Source organism: Fusarium oxysporum, chromosome 9, assembly GCF_000149955.1.
Source record: "Fusarium oxysporum f. sp. lycopersici 4287 chromosome 9, whole genome shotgun sequence".
Taxonomy (NCBI): Eukaryota; Fungi; Ascomycota; class Sordariomycetes; order Hypocreales; family Nectriaceae; genus Fusarium; species Fusarium oxysporum.
This window is the reverse complement of record NC_030994.1, coordinates 2,180,635-2,195,599: the sequence shown is the minus strand read 5'-3', so window position 1 is coordinate 2,195,599 and position 14,965 is coordinate 2,180,635. Positions and strand designations below refer to the sequence as shown.

Genomic DNA, 14,965 nt, shown 5'->3' with positions numbered 1-14,965 from the left:
TTGAACGAACTAACAGTCTGATAACGCGCTATCACTGTGGCTGATTTGTCAGAGAAGACTATCAACTCACCTGACTCTCGTGCCCTGCCTCCCATCTAATCTAGCTACAAACCTGTCTTTGCATCCACTCGTAGAAAGAAGTAGCCTCTTAGTGAGCCATCTGAGGGATCGTGCATTCATCTCTTTTCGGCCTGTGGTCTTAACTTTATTCCATCATCAGCTTTGATATTGCTTATATTCAAGCTATAGTTATCTAGCCACTCGATATGTATCTAATGAAGATTACGAAATCACATTTCTACTAACTTGTGTGTCTCCTTGCCATGATTTTACAGCTACTGTTGAACGGTTTCTTCTTGTCAGATCTACTCCTGAACAGCGATTCTCTTGATTTCAAAAGTTTTAATACTTCTGCCACCCCTGGACCGCTACTGTTAGATATTTGCCTTGGCTACTATGTCGTGGGCAATACTCATATCGCTTATTCTGGCAGCTAATCCTTAGTGGCAGGATTTGTGTGCACCTCTTCATCAACCCAACTTGCAGGCAGTGATACGCAAACTGGCCGATGTGAATGCTACACCTTCTTCCGCATAGTTCGTGAAAGTCAACTAGCCCGCCCAAGGTCGACTAAGCGAGGATACAGCTCCAGGCCGTGAATCACTGCTGTGTCCTTTGTGATACACGGCTTAATTCTCCTCGCCATTCAGAGCTAAGACACTGCGCACACTCTCGCACACTTCGACTCCTGTGCAATTTTTACTTGCCCATAGTCCATTTTCAGAAGAAAGGAGAATACTCAATAGCACAAGAATGAGAGACTGGTGATCCAAAGGGTATCATTTATCTAATCCTCGAGATCATTGCCCATCAAGATTCTAGGCTACCTCCTAACCTTCACACTTCACACCGCTTCCAGTGGTCTTTAACATTGTTACAATATGTGCATTCCTTGGTCTCTACAACACCGTCAAAAGTTGAGAAATCGCCACGTCGTTGCAATAACAGAAGTACCCTATGCCGCATCATCACCGAAGACCAACCTATTGACACGGTTCTCGGGGTCGGATACCTCGTGAGCGATTGCCGGCACACTATTGTCTCGGATGGATAATCCTAGGAGACCCTCGACTCCTTCTGCTCGAAGTATACTACACCAAGATTCCAGGAATTCAGAGCTAGGCTCAGGAGTGGATTGTTGGTAGTGTATGTGAACTCATAGGGGATGGCAGCACCGTCCTTTACGAGTAGATCGCTGGGTCTGAGCGCTCCGTATGAGATTGGGTATATCCCCTCTGCGGCAAGCAACTTGATAGGTAGCCCCCCTTCACTGCACACCATGAACACTAGCAAGCCCTGGCCAGTAAAACCAACGACTTGCTCGCTTCCTGCAATATCAAAGTGCTTATGGTTGAGGCGGATATCATATACCTTGTCAAGCATAACCTTGACGAGTAAGTTTGCGAGAGCAGGGAGAATGTTCGGTTGGGAAGCGATTATCTCGGAAACCTCGTAGATATCTCCAAGGCTGTTGTATATGTCCTGCAGGGACTCCATTATGAGGTATGGTTAGTATTTTGAGTAGTAATATGAATTTGATAATAGTTTATTCAAAGAAATCGAACCTAGAATGTGGAAACCACTACACTTATGAAATAGTAGATGTTATTCCTTCAAATGCCTTGGCGAGCGAGATCTGGAGGCTCTTATGTAGGTCATTCCATGAAAATGAATATTGGCCATTATCTCGCGGCGTGAGTGTGATTCAGTTCCAGAGCCGGTACGGAAGTGTGAAGAGGTCTGAAGAAGTTGCTCTTCTACTTGAAGAGCCGTATATTGTGGCTGCTAAAATCAAACGCTTGCGATTCTTGCCTCGACGAACTGACTGTTGAGCCGCACACAAGATGATGGTAAGCATGTAAACACCGGAGACGTCGTAAATTCATCGCCAATGGCAGCATTCTGCCCAGTGGCATTCTTTCATCTAATAATCTTTTCGGCTGTGATGGAGATTCAGATAGAATTGGACGTGATTCATAGGCACTTCTCAATACATGGCAAACAATCATGATGAGATTATGTGAATTATCACGTGCTGACATGCGCAGATTATTGTTGGCCAGCCTTGAGGTCTGTAGTCAGCATGCTCACATCACACTCGCAGCGATGGTCATAAAGGTTCGTCAAGTCATGAATTCGGATTGATAGAGCTATCTTTGAGACTCTTTTCCTTTCATATCATTCGTAGGTGCACATTTCCCGTGTCATCCTATTCAACTGCACACCCAACTCCGTTCATCTCGTTCTGTCCCAGACACTACCTATACATTCTTATTTAAACAACAACCACCGGATCTCAACACCCCGCTAACCATTTCTCAAAACTTTTGTAACATGGACCCCAAACGTTGGGGCACATATGAAATTGAAGTCCTCAGATCTTGGACTTGGCGGCGGTCCAAGAGGCGATGGCGTCCATCAGAGGGGGAGACAGAGCATCGTAGGACTCGAGGCCAAGATCCTTGAACTGCTGTCGAACCTCGTTGGCCTTGTCAGCAGGGAAGCCCTGCTCAATGATGGAAGAGACAAAGGCGGCGAATTGAGGCTCTTGCCAGCCCTTGTCATCAGAGAGCTCGACGTGGACAAAGTCGAGACCCTTGAAGGGGTGATCGTTCTCAATGCGTCCGAACAGGTGGACCCCGCAGTCACGGCAGGCGTTTCGCTGGATAGCGGCGCTCTTGTCGACAATAGTGAGCTTGTCACCGTTGGCAGTGACCTGGACCTGGTCACGGGGAATGACAGCGACGATGGAGAAGAGAGCACCCTCGGGCTTCCAGCACTTGGAGCATCCGCAGGCGTGGTTGTGAGCGACCTGGCCGCTAAGGGTGACCTCGACAGGGTTGGAGGAGCACTTGCAGCGGAGCTTGCCACCGGAGAAGTTTGGCGAGCCCTTGGTGATGCCGTTCTTGAGGCTGGGGTGGAGATTGTGAGACATCTTGGAGGTGGTTACTGAGCGGTAGATGGAAGTGATTACTGCGGCAGCTGATACTAAGGCGGCGGCGACGGCGATGGGAGTTTTGTTCTTGGAGATGATGTTTCGATGAGAGGATGAAGCCATTGCGAAGGGGGAAAAAAGAAGAGCTGAGGGGAATGGGATGGATCAAGACTTTATATACAACAAGATTTACGATAGACAGCCACAGGCGCCTGTGTTGAGTTATGTACTCTGATCCCCCGCAAAACGACATGTATCAGACGGTAATTTTGGCTGTATGCAGCCATAATCGGCGTAAGCGTAAGCGTCGAGACCGAGATGCCGAGTTATCACCATTGTCTTTCACTGTGTGTCTAACTGTCGCGATGGCGTTTTGCGGGGAATGGGCCATGGTTCAGGGACAATCGGGGCCTGGTCCAGGGTCCGGCCGACGGTCATCGGAAGCCGATTCCGTGGCCGTGCCCACTGATAACTCACCGATAAGATAGATAATACCTGAATCTGGAAAGACAAGTGAGAGCTGAAGACGATAATTGCTTTTACAGTAGAGGCTTCTAGAACTGTCTGATACTGTGTAGCCCAACATCGGCTCAACGTCCGCATTGCAACTTATATCGAGGGGTAAGCAAAACATAAAATGATAGGATAGACGATCAACGACCCCTCTCAGACGTCGTAATCCCAAATCTGGGCGTTGTTACCCCATCTTCCTCTTACTCATCATCTGATCGGGATAAATATATGCGGCCCCGGTACATACTGATGATCCCCCGGGTACCATCCCGAAGGCGTCTCGTCTGGCATAGCAGGCAGTTGATACCTGGAGATAAGATGCCTTAAGTCCCCCCTGAATTGAATTTTAAAGACGTTTCGAGAATTGCGTGATGGGGGATATTCGGAATTTTGGGGACCCCGTTGTCGGAAAAGTAGTGGGATGTAGAGTTCCGAGATGCGCCGTGGCGTGGCGGCCGCGGTTAAGCTGCCAAGAGGAGGGGGAGGGTCAATGCTGAAGAAGGAGATATACTTTTTTATATACCGTATTCGCAATATTTCATAGGATGGCATCGTGTGGTTATGGCGGTGATGCTAGATGCCGATGTTAGAAGCCGATGCTGATATCGTAGCCAGACAATATGACAAGGGACGGACGTTGTTCGCAGTCTCGCAAATGAAAACACGGTAGGATCAACGACACTTTTCTATGAGGAATCAGTCAAGGAAACCTAAATAATACGCGTTTTGAGGGATCATATCGGAAACATGGAGCATCGGCACAAATGCGTGATCATTGAAGGGCGTGATTCCAAACCAGGGCAACCTATCATATAGCGATCCCCAAAAGTAACCCCGACCACCTCCTCATCACCAAACCTTCGCCTGTCAACAGCGAAACAAAAGTCACAGCACATCCTTGCTAGAACTGAACTTGAGCCATGTCGTGTCCAGCGCGTATCTATCCCCTCCGCAAACCCGAAGGCCACAAGCTTCCGATCCCACGATGGCACCTCGCCCTCCCAGATGATGTCACCCATGTTTGCACCGCGTATATCGGGGTTCAGAGCCATTCTGATACTCAAGATGCTGATATCGCTCGAAATAAAGCTACTGAAATAATTCAGGCATGGGTGAGCAGCGATACTGGGTCGGAGGCATATGAGACGTTCGCGGTAATTGATGGATGTGATGTCCAAGAATCGACAATATGGGTGTGTTATTGGTCAGACAAGACGAAATACGAGAAAGGCCTCAATGACCTCTCACTGAATTCCATCTACGCCCAACTACCAGAAACAGGCCGTGCCTCAGTGGGCGTCTGGCGAGAGGCCTTCATCACAGAGTTTCCCCGCCTCGAAACAAATTACTCGGGCCTCGATTATCTCCCTGGTCTCGCAAAACTTCCTGGCGCAAGTTTTCCAGAACATACACTCTCAGCATATTGGGGCGCAGCGAGAGACAGAATCCCCTCGTCTGCCTACGATCTCTTCCCTCCATCAAATCCAACTCCGCCAGTCACAATTCCTCCGGGTGTTGGTCAATATCTCATCGGAACAAATGTTGAGAATCTAGCTCATATTCGCTCAGGACAGTTTTGGGAGAACTGCGGTCAACAGGAAGCTGACTCGTACGATAAAAAGCTTGAACCCACTCTTCACTCTGGCCTGCAATATCTTTGGGATAATTCACCTGATACGGGTGCTTTAGGACTACGATATCTCAGAAATCAGGATCCTTCAGTTGAGGAAACTCGATCTCGAAAAGAGTCATGCGGCGCTGGCTTCTTCACCAATCTCGAAGCCCTTGAAACATGGGCGAAAAGTCACAAGTCTCATCTCGCTATATACCGTGGTGCACTAGCTCACTACAAGACCTTTGGCGACGCAAGAAAATTCCGAACATGGCATGAAGTTTCTGTCATGAGAGCTGGAGATGCGCGATTCGAGTATCTGAATTGTGTGCCTGAGACGGGGGTGATTCGAGGCGTTACCCTCAAGGCAGAGAACCTCCAGTAAGCAGTGTGAAGGTAGGGCATATAAGCAAGATTACTCAAATTTCAGGCCGGGGCATACTCTTATATATAAATTCAACTCTATATACCAGTACCGAAGAGTGGTGTAGTGGTATACGTCCTAGAGCCTATAAACCTTCTTTAAATCCGAACTAAAAATCCTAAAAATCTCACCCACTGCGCCACTCTTCGTTTTTGCAGGTCGCAAGTTCGAGTCTGCTGATGCCATTCTTTTTGTTTGAGCTGTTTTGGGTGTCTCAAGCTTTGGTGCTGTCACGGCCTGGGACGTCGGTCTTGACCCATTGTTCAAACGTGGTAGGCTCCAGCTGAGTCTTCAACCATGCAAGATCCGCACCATAAGGTCTCTCACCAATGAAGCTGAACATGGTGTTCAGATCTTTGGTCATCCAGATGATGAATCGTGTCAGAAGGCCGTAGGTGACAGGGACGCCTTTGCCGGTATGTTTGATGAAGATGTCGTCAATATCCTTGAAGCTCAGCTCCTCGCTGGCGATCGAAAGAGCTTGGTTTCGAATTCCGGTCCTATCAGGACGGACAAGACCTTCTACAGCCCATCTTCCAATGTCTTTCGTCACAGTGACTTGCATCTTCTTTCCGTTCATGTTCTCTCTCCAACCCGTCATACAGAGCTGACCTGGGAAACCCCACCAAGCATTATCAGCGAACCAAGTCGGACGAAGGATCGTGTAGTCCATGTTGGAGTTTGAGCAGACGTTGATAAGATGCTTTTCAATGAGGAATTTGTCAGAGAACGTCTTGCAGTACGAAGGGTCATTATCGCTGAGTTCACGGCCACCTCGATCAACAGACGAGTACACAAAGTACGGAATACCACTTCTCGCAGCAGAATCGATGAGCCTCTTTGCATCGCTGACTTCAGTCGGTCCATGGGCTTGAGCGAGAAAGATGCCGGTTTTGGGAAGGATGGCCTTGTCTAGCTGTTGGAGAATTGCTTCTGGGTTGTTCAAGTCGCCAGCAACAATATTGATGTCGCCATATTTCTCACGAAGTTTGACGGCTCCGTATCCAGAAGCTTGGCGAGTCAGTGCATAGACTTGCTTTGGTTTGGTTTTGATATCGGGATGAGTGAGGAGGGCATCGACTGTTGCGCCGCCTTGACGACCTGTTGCGCCTGCGATGAGAAAGTGTTCAATGCTGGACATACTTATAGGTTGTGATGTCTTGTTGTTATTGTTTATGAAGGACTGGAATCATAGACATTTCATTTATATTCCATCTCAGGCCCTCATATTTAACATCGTATTCTTGAATATCCTAAATCTGGTGTAGGTCATCGATAACGTTAACACCACAGGCTTCTTCACTGAGTGTTGTCCCATAATTACTAATATGGGCTTATTCCAAGACCTTTCATAATCCGCATAAGCCCACGGCCGAAAAAGGTTTCCGCGCGGTAAGAATAAGCTCATGATGAGGCTTGATCCTAAAGTGGAGTTACCCGCGCGGGTTGAACCATCAAGGTCCTTTAGTCTCAATAAACGACCTCGATCTTAACAAATCCCCTCAAAGAAACGGGCAGATCTTGATTAATGGAAAGTAACGGATCTTGGCTGCAACTTAATCGACTTTTTCCACGATCAACGGACATGAAGTGGACGATGGGCTACACCAATGGTCTTACACGGTGCAGGAGATCTAACGCGCGTTAGAGATAGCGCGGGACTTGGATGCGACATGGTTTGATTGCTAAGCACAGCGCGCGGTGGCTACAAGAAAATGGGGCGTGGTACAGTCTATTGTGTTATTCGCTGCCGACTGCGAAGCGCTTGGGCTGAGAAGCGGTGGTGTCTATGTGCTGTGCCAGACCCAATGTTCCGTCAATAGCTCAACCTGATACAAGATTCTATCGAGATGGCGTATCTGTGCTCTGTAGTTCCATACGTGCTCGAGCAGTTGTCAAAACCTCCCATCACAGCAGCCACATTTCCTCCATGCAGTCCAGTCCAGATCCCTCCGACCCAAACTCCATCGATGCCATTAGAAGTTCATCTCCTTGGTTAGTTCTTTCGCAGTCTCGTCCAGAAGTGTCTCCAAAGCGCCTTCGGCGGTCGTACGCTCAATACCCTTCAACAGGACACTCCCATGCCCGCAAGTATGGGGAGTGGCCACGCCGGCAACATACAACTCGCCACGTTTGCAAACGAAAAGCTTCGTGACTGGCATACTGGCGTAGAGGGCGGCGATGTTCACTGGCAGGTTAGCTATAGATGAACTTGCTGGTCATGTGGTTAAACTTACTCTGGATGAGCTCCTTCAAGCGTACAGCTCGCTCGAGATTACCGATATTTACCATTTCGGATGTCGATAAGTGAAGAGTGTTGTATCAGGAGACGTGATATGACTTGATTTATCGGGTTGGTCAAGGACTTGGGGATAGTCTGGCAGCGCTGTTGAATATCAGAGAAAGTTGACTTTGGAGAAGCTATCTCGGAAGGAAATTCTACTGCCTTATATATGTTTCTCAGATATGATTGTCCTCAAATCTATGCTTGCTGTTTGCCAGTAGCTTTTTTGAGCTTAAACCTGCGGGTAGCCTAGCTGTAGGATACCTCTCTTTGCTACAGCCAAGCGTTTACCCTTAAAATCACAGGCAAACGCAACCTTTGCGGGTTGCCCGATGGCAAATGCTTCGTCTGTGGCCTTCTCTCGTTTACCTGCATCCATGATCGGGAACGTCATATGCAGCAACCCAGACTTTCCACTGAGGTAGTCTGAAATAATCAAGTGTATTTTTGTTTGCCTTTAGCGCTGCATGTCTGACTATCTGAAGGTAAACAAACTCATTGGTTTGTTCCGAAAACATTACCCTCTTAGATATAGGAAACCGTTTGTCTTGTTTCCGTCCAAGCTGAACGCTCTTGGCCAGCAATCATCGAACCCATGGATTCTGCCTGATTATACAGCAAGAAGAGAGAGACAGTGCGTCACAACATGAGTATACTATTTGCTGCAACTTGGAAAAGGTACAAGTCAAGAGGTGGCTGTATTTAGATGCTATCTCATGCCCAGTGATGTTCAAGGTACTACATCCAGTCGCTCGGTATTCTCTTCTTCGAACTAAGTAACTAGCCCATCACATACAACAATCATTCATAGGCTACAGAAGAAATACAAGGTTAGCCCATTCTCTGTGCTCTGGGTTTTCGTGATTCTGTCGTACATACCATTCAATACTTTGACACACCATTCTGGAAATAGCATTTCCTTACTAAGCTTCACCATCGTCTGCTCCAGAATATCCTCAAGCGCGCTTTCGATGGTGAATCTTCTGCCACTGCTTCGGAGAAAGATCTCAGTCTCCGCAGTGCTCGGAAACGTAGCCACGCCAGCTCCATAAAGAACTCGGCCTGACGCCTCTTCTATACGCTTAACCAGGAACAGCCTGACTTTGTCGAAGGCGTAGAGAGCCTTGATGTTCACTGTTCTGTTAATGACTGCATGTTGCTCTTGTTATTTTGTTAGGACATACTCTCGATCAATTCTTTCAATTCACCGGCTGTCAGCTCGATTTCGGATGATGACATGTTGAGTTTTGGTTGAGATGGAGTTGTGATGTTATCAAAATGGCTATAATGGCTGTTGGTCGAGATGCAAGATGGCGTTGAGCGTTGATCTGAGTTGGAAATACTACCGTTTATATGGTTCTTCAACAAGATCATGTAATGAGAGGTCAAACCACCTTGTAGCAAATTTTGTCTCGCTTTATGTCGAGGACCAAGCGCTGGCTGTTGTTCATTTTTCTCTTCGCTTGTCTTGGTGCTTGAAAACACAAGGTCCCTCTGCGACGCAACAAGACAAGCTTCTTCCAAATCATTTGTTAGATTTCCAAGTTCTCGCTTCTTTTCGGCAGTACATATCTAATTCTATTACAAACAGTAATAAATAAGCATGTTTTGGTATCATGGCTTTTCAAAACATGGAAAACTCTTTGCCTCACCTTCCCGAGGTCTGTAGTCGATACTCAAATATCACGTCTGGTGCATTTTAACAATGTTTGGTAGGAAACTTGAGCAATTCAATAGTGCTGGCTGTGTAACAATATTCAACAGATAATGGCTAGAAATAGGCAATATCTGTTAGCTATCATTAGTGGTCGAATCTCGGATCGAGAAAGGTGGAGCTCCTGACATGAAAAACCCACCACCGACATTTCGGCGGAGCAAGATCCGACGCTGACTTACAAAGCCTCAAACATGGCATGCTTTGCAATGGATCAACAATTTGTAATGAAACCACGAAGGATGCTTCTCTCGTTCTCCTTCAGGATGAATATATATAGTCTCAGGACTCGACTCAAAATTTTGATCATCACACTCTCATCTCTACTCATTCACAACAATCAATTCTCTACCATCGATACCCACCATGAACGTTACAATTGTCGGCGCAAATGGCGAGGCCGGTTTGTCAATCATCGATGCCCTCTCGTCTTCTCCAAATGAGTTTGTAAGTTGCAAACTGAAATTCCCAAGATTTCAAATGCTCACCTTTATAGAAATTGACTGCATTTGTGCGACCTACTTCCATCAACAAACCCGAAATCCAGCAGATCAAGAACAAGGGCGTATCCGTTGTCCCTATCAACCTCGAAAACAACCACGATGAACTCGTCAAGGCTCTCACCGGTCAAGACGTAGTCATCAGCTGTCTTGTACCCTTCACTACTGGGCCTGAAATTGCTTTGGCAAATGCCTCCAAAGAAGCTGGAATCAAACGATTCCTCCCCAGCGCTTTTGGTCCGCCTTGTCCTCCTGAAGGTGTTATGCTTCTTAGGGAGTTTGTAAGTTACATAGCAAGTCAACAGTCAGTGCTACTAACCACTTTGTAGAAAGAGACCATCATCAACCACGTCAAGAAAATCTATCTTCCCTACACTGTTGTTGACGTTGGCATGTGGTATCAAGTCTCTCTTCCATCTCTTCCTTCTGGAAAGATTGACTATGCTCTCAAATTTCCTGCCGCTGTCGTCGCTGAGGATGGTTCTCATGCCACGAGCTTGACAGACCTAAGAGACGTTGGAAAATACGTTGCCAAGATCATCACTGATGACCGAACCTTGAACAAATACGTCTTTGCCTATAACGAAGTCTGGACTCAGGAGGAGATTCACACTCACTTGGAGGAGGTCAGCGGTGAAAAGATACCACGTAATTTGGTGAGTCTATCTCTCATAGGCAGAACTGAAACATGATGACTGACAGGTATAGATGCCTGCCAGGGACATTGAGGCCACCATCGCAGACGCCCAAGTCAAGTACGATGCGAGTGACAAGAGTCTTCCCTTCATCTTTGGACTTGCTGGTCCTCAGTATCTCTACTGCGAGTGGTTCCGTCAAGACAATCTCCCCGAGCCCGCCAAGTATCTGGGCTATCTCAGCACCAAGGACCTTTACCCCGACTTTGAGCCGATCAAGTACGTGGACTATGTGCATGAAGTTATGCAGGGCAAGGGCAAGAGCATCTATGCGGACCGTTGAGTAGGGAAAAGGTCGGACGTGATCAGATCAGGCAACAGTCGAGAAGATGTTTCATTCTAGTGCATTTATTTAGAGTTCCGTTACTATAAATCTACCCTTTTTCCTAGTCGAGAGCTGCAGTGCACTCAATCTCAACATCAGTTCCCAACGGCAGCTGAAAGACTGCTACACAAGTTCTAGCCTGGGAGACATCAGTGGTTGAGTTGAACTATGCTTGGAACTTGACATACCGGCTTGGGCTCCAAAGTAAAGAACTCATCATAGGCCTCATTCACAAGAGCAAAGTTTTGCATATTTGTGATGTAGATGTTCATCTTGACGATATTTCTCAGGCTGCTGCCGGACTCTTTGAGGATGGCTTCCAGGTTCTTGATAGCTTGTCGCTGTAGTCATATGGTCAGTCATCATACATTGCACGGTCTGAATGCCCCAAAGGCTTACCGCTCTATCTTTAACTGTTCCCTCTACCAGCTCAAAATTGGTCCCAGGAATGGCTCCGATGTTTCCGGAGCAGTACACCATGCCATTGTGCTTGACGGCCTGGGAGAATTGCGGCAGCGGAGCCGGGGCAGATTTGGTAGAAACAGCTTCGATCTGAGGGGCCATGACTGTTTTTGTGATTGAAGTGAGGTTGTTGTTCAGTTGCTTGGTGAGGTTCTGAGTGTTGTGTGTGTATTAGAAATCAAAGCTTCAAGGAAGTGGGGAGACTATTATCTCACAAGGTTGACCACGCCCTACGGAGTACATCCAGCTCATCATGTCATAGGTCGGAGCTTAGATCTATCCCCGACATAGAGAAAAAGTGAGGAATTGCGATTCCCGTTTCATTACTGAGATCATACTGAAAAAGAATTGCGGGATTTTGCATATCAATCTCATAATCTCTACTTAGCTTCCGATATCTAGCAAACTATCAAAGCGAGTTCCTCTCTTTTCACGTATCACGCGAGGAAGGTGAGGTCACCAAGGCTGTAGCTCTAACAGACATGTCATTTTAGAAGCTGTGTATTCTTAATAACGCTATAAGGTTTAGGCAATAGCTTGCATGTTTGGCTTCTTCACTCCGTGTTGAATGTGATTGGGGCAAACGATCTAGCTATCAGACACATTGTATATCTATAGGTACTTTGAAGTCGATAGAGTTCATAATGATCCATGCAGTCCATGATTGGACTGAGTTTGTATACAATTGGATGAGTGAACATTTAATTGCAAGCCAGGGGATAATTCTAGGCTGCCACTAGATAGAAGTCATTATGAGTAATGGCAGCTCAGATATGATGAGACTACCCTACAAGAACGTAGGTGCTAAATGCATCACATGACAAGACAGCTTTCCTGAGAAGAGCTAGAGCGCGCACCTTCGTGTTGGGTCACGATGATCATTCCGATGAACTTCTTAGAAGGCAAGCAGCGTCTTCTAGCCCTTTAAGCATGTTTTTAGACAAAACACCTTCAAGGGCGGCTAGATAACCGCATTCCTTTGCATCGAAACCGTCGTTAGCTAACGAAGCAGTCCCAAGTGTATTGATGAAAGAGACATTATGTTAGATAATGGAGTAGGGTATGTCACTTGTGATTTGTGCAGTTGCATCCAATATTCATGTTTCATCCAATATCAAGATGAAAAGAAGCAATGAATCATTTCACAGTCTCGAACAGCCCGTGCAAAGTGCTCAGATTAGCAAGACACGGCCTAGACTAGACCAAACAATGGTCTCTCCCTTTGGCGGCGCCACCCGCTTCGTTATTGACTGGACAACCAATAGACCAGGGATCGAGTGAGACGGGTGATTTGAGGCTGGAGCAAGTGGCAAACCAGACAATAAGAGTCCCTAGGAGTCCTCACCCGTTGTTTCAGCCAAATATTAGTAGCTATTAGACAGGTCTCAGCCACTTCTGTGAGATGTCGCTATGAAACCCGCCATGAAACGTTGGATCTTCGGAAAGACGTTATTACTGCAACGGAGAGGCTGACGAGCCAAGATGAGGGTGGCTTGATGGTAATTTCGCGTATGGTGATATTTTTGGGACTTCGGTATGAGTCAAGCGACGCTGACTTTGGCTGACGACTTCGATGGAGTAAACTGGAGCTGATTGCAAGCGAGGGGATTTACAACCAGGATGATCTGATCTTATTGCCTCCTTCACATTGTTAGTGATAAGGATGTACAGAGTAGGGGTGCAAATCTCATGGCAGCCTTGCAGAGAGCGAGAGTCTCGGTTCAGCTTTAATTAGATCAGATGTGTTGAGATATCCTCGGCTTCCGCGACAAGCCACAGCGCCATCTCTTTTAATTAAAGCTGACGAGCTGTGCATAGGAGATTAAGTGTCTAAGACAAGCTTACAATGCCATTGATCCAGAGACAGACCATCGACGCAAGGGGAACGGAACCGCCGCCGTACGAAAACTGTCAAGGCAAGCATTGCGTGCAATTTCCTGTTACGAACGGCACAACCAACAACGGATGAACTGATTTTGCTGACTCTGGGGTCATGATTTGCTCTGGTAAAATGCAAAATGCAGCCCGCAGAATGCAAGGGGCAGGGTGTTGGATTTGTCACTAGACAGGGGGTAATCTATTTTGGTGTCTTAATTGGTTGAAGCTTAAAAAACATGATGAGATAAGACTTTTTTCGCTATGGAGACTAAAAACCAAGGAACAGCGAAAAGGGACAAATCAACTCGCACTAAAAGATGACGACCTTTTGTGATTGGAGCATTTGGGTCAGAGTGTGATAGAGGCTGCAGCACGCCGCATTAGCCTGATGCTGACTGCAGGGGCCGTTGTTGGTGATTGGAGATGGAAAAACGTGAGAGAAAAAAACCGGCTTTTTTGGAGGAGGAAAAGAGGAGATTTGAGTGACTAAAAAGTGAGTAAACAAAGTTCCCCGGACTACGGAGCTAGGTGCTATGTGGGTACTAGCGCAGGTACCCAGCTCACCCAAGACTCTAAGAAGTCCGGCTAACTCGGCCCCTCTAAATCGGATCATCCACTGAACAGACAGTTGATAACCGTGCTGTGCTGTGCTGTTGCAACTGCCACCGTTGCAACCGATGAGTATAGAGTTTGCCCTGTCGATTAGTAGATAGAGTCACTGCAACTGTGACAGCTGGCCATCACAACAAAAGACCCTGCATTGCAACAACACACACTCAGAGTCAGACCAATCACTTCTGCCTACCCCGGACATTTCCTTATCATGAGGTTTCTCACAAGATCCGAATCTGTCATAAAATCCCTCCCCTGACCTCGTATTCCAAGACAAGGGCCCCTGTACCCTGCACCTCCTCAGCCCAACGAGTCTGGCTAGTGCAAGGTACAGTATGAGTAAGAAGTGAGATGGCTTCAATGATATCATGATTGGACGAGCTACGCCTTGGAGCGGTAAAAAGAGGGTAAGGGGAGCCATGAGAGGTAAAAATTGCCTCGTCTAGCGTGAGCGTGTGCAGTTGAATCCGCTCACAGGCCCCATCTCGATGTGTGTACAAGGTTAAATGGACTTTCAGAAACTGGTTAGGGTAGACTAAACTAGACGCCTTTTGAGTTTGTGTGTGTCTCTGGGACCTGGGTTTCCGTATCTATCAGCCCAGTTCGGTTCAGCTCAGCTTTGACTCAAGTTGGTCTTGATGTTGAGCTCAAGATAAATACCCTCCCTCACTCTCTTCCACATTCGCCCTCGCTTCTTCTTCCTCCCAACAACTACACTCGCTTCAGTCGTTACACTCTCGCTCAAAGCTCAATCTTGCTTTTCTGCACTTCACTCGTTTTAAAAGTCAGAACTTAATCAACACGTCCAAATCCTTTAAAATGGTTGCTATCAAGGTTGCTGCTGCTGGCCTCCTCATCGGAGCTGCCACCGCTTCTCCCTACTACGCCCCTCCCTCCAACGGCACTCACTACACCACCGAGGTTGTCACCGCCATCACAACCTACTGCCCT

At 47.1% G+C, this 14,965-nt stretch overlaps 8 protein-coding genes across 8 annotated transcripts; 2 read left to right on the top strand and 6 right to left on the bottom strand.

The window, feature by feature from the left end:
* Positions 1-1,116: 1,116 nt before the first annotated feature.
* FOXG_20753 (uncharacterized protein) lies at positions 1,117-1,557 on the bottom strand (the record flags this gene model as incomplete). Its single annotated transcript, XM_018401060.1, has 1 exon — positions 1,117-1,557. One exon carries the CDS (start codon positions 1,555-1,557, stop codon positions 1,117-1,119), a length of 441 nt encoding a protein of 146 aa, XP_018251080.1.
* Positions 1,558-2,174: 617 nt separating this feature from the next.
* On the bottom strand, positions 2,175-4,211 carry FOXG_12705 (S-(hydroxymethyl)glutathione synthase). The gene has a single exon (XM_018392544.1). The coding sequence runs from the start codon at positions 3,116-3,118 to the stop codon at positions 2,435-2,437; it is 684 nt and encodes a 227-aa protein (XP_018251079.1). The 5' UTR covers positions 3,119-4,211; the 3' UTR covers positions 2,175-2,434.
* A 60-nt stretch (positions 4,212-4,271) lies between these two features.
* Positions 4,272-5,665, top strand: FOXG_12704 (uncharacterized protein). The gene has a single exon (XM_018392543.1). The coding sequence runs from the start codon at positions 4,429-4,431 to the stop codon at positions 5,503-5,505; it is 1,077 nt and encodes a 358-aa protein (XP_018251078.1). The 5' UTR covers positions 4,272-4,428; the 3' UTR covers positions 5,506-5,665.
* FOXG_12703 (uncharacterized protein) lies at positions 5,626-6,832 on the bottom strand. Its single transcript, XM_018392542.1, has one exon. It carries the CDS (start codon positions 6,683-6,685, stop codon positions 5,759-5,761), a length of 927 nt encoding a protein of 308 aa, XP_018251077.1. The 5' UTR covers positions 6,686-6,832; the 3' UTR covers positions 5,626-5,758.
* A 688-nt stretch (positions 6,833-7,520) lies between these two features.
* Positions 7,521-7,836, bottom strand: FOXG_20752 (uncharacterized protein; the record flags this gene model as incomplete). The annotated part of the gene is made up of 2 exons (XM_018401059.1): positions 7,521-7,744; positions 7,782-7,836. 2 exons carry the CDS (start codon positions 7,834-7,836, stop codon positions 7,521-7,523), a joined length of 279 nt encoding a protein of 92 aa, XP_018251076.1.
* A 224-nt stretch (positions 7,837-8,060) lies between these two features.
* Positions 8,061-9,067, bottom strand: FOXG_12702 (uncharacterized protein; the record flags this gene model as incomplete). Its single annotated transcript, XM_018392541.1, has 3 exons — positions 8,061-8,254; positions 8,708-8,962; positions 9,013-9,067. The coding sequence occupies 3 exons, from the start codon at positions 9,065-9,067 to the stop codon at positions 8,061-8,063; spliced, it is 504 nt and encodes a 167-aa protein (XP_018251075.1).
* An 841-nt stretch (positions 9,068-9,908) lies between these two features.
* Positions 9,909-11,020, top strand: FOXG_12701 (uncharacterized protein; the record flags this gene model as incomplete). Its single annotated transcript, XM_018392540.1, has 4 exons — positions 9,909-9,989; positions 10,039-10,323; positions 10,372-10,698; positions 10,751-11,020. 4 exons carry the CDS (start codon positions 9,909-9,911, stop codon positions 11,018-11,020), a joined length of 963 nt encoding a protein of 320 aa, XP_018251074.1.
* Positions 10,938-11,721, bottom strand: FOXG_12700 (endoribonuclease L-PSP). Its single transcript, XM_018392539.1, has 3 exons — positions 11,462-11,721; positions 11,251-11,403; positions 10,938-11,201 (listed from the first exon to the last, which is right to left on the bottom strand). The coding sequence occupies exons 1-3, from the start codon at positions 11,624-11,626 to the stop codon at positions 11,124-11,126; spliced, it is 396 nt and encodes a 131-aa protein (XP_018251073.1). The 5' UTR covers positions 11,627-11,721; the 3' UTR covers positions 10,938-11,123.
* Between the last annotated feature and the right edge of the window lie 3,244 nt (positions 11,722-14,965).

Excerpts from the sequence above, each read along its gene's own strand:
- FOXG_12705 (XM_018392544.1), bottom strand. The coding sequence starts at position 3,118 with ATGGCTTCATCCTCTCATCGAAACATCATCTCCAAGAACAAAACTCCC.
- FOXG_12704 (XM_018392543.1), top strand. The coding sequence starts at position 4,429 with ATGTCGTGTCCAGCGCGTATCTATCCCCTCCGCAAACCCGAAGGCCAC.
- FOXG_12703 (XM_018392542.1), bottom strand. The coding sequence starts at position 6,685 with ATGTCCAGCATTGAACACTTTCTCATCGCAGGCGCAACAGGTCGTCAA.
- FOXG_12700 (XM_018392539.1), bottom strand. The coding sequence starts at position 11,626 with ATGGCCCCTCAGATCGAAGCTGTTTCTACCAAATCTGCCCCGGCTCCG. Across the intron at positions 11,404-11,461 it reads GAACAGTTAAAGATAGAGCG|CGACAAGCTATCAAGAACCT; the intron begins GTAAGCCTTTGG and ends ATATGACTACAG. Across the intron at positions 11,202-11,250 it reads TTACTTTGGAGCCCAAGCCG|GCTAGAACTTGTGTAGCAGT; the intron begins GTATGTCAAGTT and ends GATGTCTCCCAG.